The sequence below is a fragment of the Trachymyrmex cornetzi genome, unplaced genomic scaffold (genome assembly GCF_001594075.2).
Source record: "Trachymyrmex cornetzi isolate Tcor2-1 unplaced genomic scaffold, Tcor1.1 scaffold1560, whole genome shotgun sequence".
Classification (NCBI taxonomy): domain Eukaryota; kingdom Metazoa; phylum Arthropoda; class Insecta; order Hymenoptera; family Formicidae; genus Trachymyrmex; species Trachymyrmex cornetzi.
In genome coordinates this window covers 35409-39212 of record NW_017296158.1, presented here as the reverse complement: position 1 = coordinate 39212, position 3804 = coordinate 35409, and the positions used below count along the sequence as shown (strand labels likewise).

General features: G+C 33.7%; 1 protein-coding gene across 1 annotated transcript; it reads right to left on the bottom strand.

Annotated features, from left to right (window-relative positions):
- Positions 1-1358: 1358 nt before the first annotated feature.
- LOC108758464 (uncharacterized) lies at positions 1359-2159 on the bottom strand. Its single transcript, XM_018503451.1, has one exon. It carries the CDS (start codon positions 2157-2159, stop codon positions 1359-1361), a length of 801 nt encoding a protein of 266 aa, XP_018358953.1.
- Positions 2160-3804: the final 1645 nt, after the last annotated feature.

The following is a 3804-nucleotide window of genomic DNA, read 5'->3' as shown; positions in this document are numbered from 1 at the left end:
TCAAAATTGACGTTTTTTGACATATTTGTGATTTTTTTGCTAGCGAAGTAAATTTCTTTTTCTACTTTCGTTTACGTCATCTGATAGTGTCAACATTTATCTTCAAAATATATTTTTTTAACGCCGTACGTTTTTTTTTCACCGAGATAATCTCTGTGTAGTCACACAAAGAAAAACATTTTTGACACAAAATGTTTGTGTGATTACGCAGAGATTAACTATGTTTTCTTACGTAATTTTTCGCGCTGAACCCGAATCCGGCTGCAGAATTGCTCTATCACGTCGAGATTTCTACTTGGTGGGGGTAAAAGTGGTGGGGCGGGTTTTCCGTGGTGCCGGGGGTCAAATGTGTATCAATGGCTTGGAGTATAACAATTCTCGCAGATTTAAAAATATTTTGTGACAAAAGATAAAAGAATAAGCTAATTTGTCCAGAAATACCGTTTGTTCTAATACAACGGTATAGAGATTAGGCTTCTACGAGATACAATTTATCGAAATTCGAATTGCTATATCTCCGGAAAAAAATTGCTTTGGGACGGTCCAAAATGGATTTTGAAGGGGCCGTATAGTAGTAAATGATACCATCGATGGATTAGACGACAAAAATTTTATCAATTTTTAATTGAATTTCAAATATGACTGAAAATGGCTTATTTGGCTGTTTTGGGTTAAGATTTTTCGAAATCTCGACGTGATAGAGCAATTCTGCAGCCGGATTCGGATTCAGCGCGAAAAATTACGTAAGAAAACATAGTTAACTCCCAATCAACTTTCAACACCTCCAATTTTGCAGGCCTGTGTAATCGATACACATATTATTTTTTATTGTGTAGTAACAACATTAAAATAAAGAAATTATCCGATTCACCCCAAAATTGGGGGGTGTATAGGATCATCATTTTAAGTTTAAATAACATAAAAATAAATCGGTAAACTCTTTGAAATAAAATATTTTTACATAAAAAATAAACTATTCTTTGAAATAAAAATTTTTTGAAAATAATTATTTATATTATATGAAAATAATTTATTTAACACACAATTTGCAAGTAAATGGTTCTTTTTCACCTTTCCTACCAGCGCAGCTTTCATGACGCCATTCTTCACATTTATTGCACTGAATCCAGTCTTGGGCAGGTGGATGAACGAATTTTTCATTGCAATAAATGCAGTACCAGTTTCAATGTAAATTACTTTTGTTCTTAATCTTGATTCCTGGTGTCGCTTTACCTTTTTTAATTGACTTTGTGAAGAATTTTTGTTTCATTTATTTTTTACTTTGTTTTCTTTTTCTGCCTTCTTTTGCAATTTTTTTAAAGCATTGGCCTTATTTTCAGGAGATGTCAAATGTAAAATCAATTTCTTGGCAACTCTAGTTCTTTTGCAGGTATTTGTTTTTCTGTGTGTGGTGTTGGAAGTAAACTTTTTATAGTCGTAGCAATCACATCATCTCCAACAGTGGCATGCGTGTCAATACTGGTTGATGACGGATCGACGATAACATTGTTTTGAGAGTTACTAGTTGAAGACTTCTCTGTTGCAGAAATATTAATGAAATCCAAATCATCATTTGGAATTATATATGACACAAACTTATAAGACGGTATAGCATGAGGATTAAAAGGATATATTCCAATCTTTTCAAATCCCTTTGTAGCAATCTTAATAGAAGCAGCTAAATTCCAGGCGTGTTTCAATAAAATTCCGAAAACGATTCTGGTTATTCCTTTACCGACGTTGCTGTGTTGCCACGAAATTGCTCGTTGGTGATAATAAATTTTTAAGGGCTTGAAAAAGGAAACATCAAGTGGCTGAATTGCATGTGATGTGTGTGGTGGAATGAGTATGAGTTCAATGTCGGATTCTTCACATAAATCTACTACTGTCAAGTTAGTGTGGGATAGATGACCGTCTAAAATCAAAATCACTTTTCCTTTTGTACGGAATCGATTAAAATGACTCAACCATGCTTTAAAAGCTTCTTCTGTAACCCAACCTTTTTCTGTCATAAAAATTTCTGTTCTAGGAGGTATGTCTATCATAAAATCATCTCGTTTACGCACACCTTTGAAAAGAACAAATGGAGGTATGAAATGACCAGCTGCATTCATACATGCTAAAACAGTCACATTTTCGCCACGTTCAACGCTAGTCATGCTGATGACATTTTTATGTCCTTTCTGTGCGATAATATTTGGAGGACGATTGTTCAATGGCAGACCAGTTTCATCCTGATTATATATACATTCTGGCCTTCCTTGCAAATTATTATCATCAATAACTTTTTATAGCACTTTGAAAAAATGTTTAACCTTTTCTTCTTGCATGCCATTTATTCTTGCTCTTGACAAACCTTATGGTTTTCTAATAGCAATGTCTTTATGTCGAAACATAAATCTGTGAAACCAGTCCTCTCCTGCTATCTTTGCATCGGTATTAAAATTATGTTTTAAATTGCAACGAACAACAAAATCGTAAGCATACTTTCGTACATTTTTGGGAGTTAAACCAAATCCTCGATTAGCCAGATAAATTAAACGCTCAGCAAACTTCTTTTCAGTTATTATATCCATGACGGGCTGTCCATCACGATGTTTAATAACACCTCTAGGAGAAGTAATTCGCCTTTGTAAGGTTGTGTACGGAATCTCAAAACATTGAACAGCTTGACGCAAAGTCATTTTTCCTGACTTAATCTTCTGCACAGCTTCATTCATTGTTTCTTGAGATCATGCCTTATTTATTGATTTACGAATGTATGTTCGAACCATCTAGGAAACAAAACAAGAGCAGTTATATTGTAATAGCTATAATTGTCGAAAAATATTATGATCCGAATCGCCCCGAAAGAGGTTATCGGATTAACCCCAATATTGATTCTATAAAACATACTCATTTTCTCAAAATTATCTTAATAACATTGTTTGAATTACTCATTAGACTGATTTAGCAAACTATACGCTATAGAAATTATTATAATTTGAATAAGTTTCAACATACTTTTTCGTAGCAAAATTACAAAATTAACATGATTTTATATCAGACACTAAACTCTTTCGCGTGCTCACGACATCTACGATTATATCATCGATAAATCACGAATCATGACGCAATAGAGAATTGTTATTCATTATTTCCGGTACAGAAGAAATGCGCGGAAGTAACTAGCATCATAAAACAAGAAATTAATGATAATCGTCTGAAAGCTTATATTGATCCGATTCGTCCTGTGATCCGATTCGCCTAGGTCTACCCTATATACAGGAATCTGTATCATAATACAACACTCGTCTATTCAATAATTCTACACCGAAAAAATCGTATTCTGTATTAGAGAATAATTCCGTTTAAAGCTATCCTCTAATCGAATATTTTAACATATTTAGAATATTCCTTTATAGATGTATCTTGTTTAGAATAATATCTGAAATAAAGAAAATATTCTAAAATATGTCGACGCTTGGTTAACAAATGGTACTCGCTTTCGTGTTTACGCATGTGCAAGCCCGCGCGTATTATGTTTATATACCGTATCGTGTCCTGACATATCCGCGAGTTCTGTGTCCGAGTAAACTATACATAGTGTTGTTTATCGTGAAAAGAAATAGAAAAAGTGGAGAAGTGGTTGCTTGAGCACAATTTACCAGAATCAGTCAATCGTTTTGAGAGTAAGTACGAATCGGAATTTTTGTGTATTAATCGGAATGTGAGTGTACGTATCATATACATATTACGTTTGCATGTTATCAGTTAAATTGGCTACGTTCAGCGAAAAAAGCAGTTCAGTGAGCACTCGATATC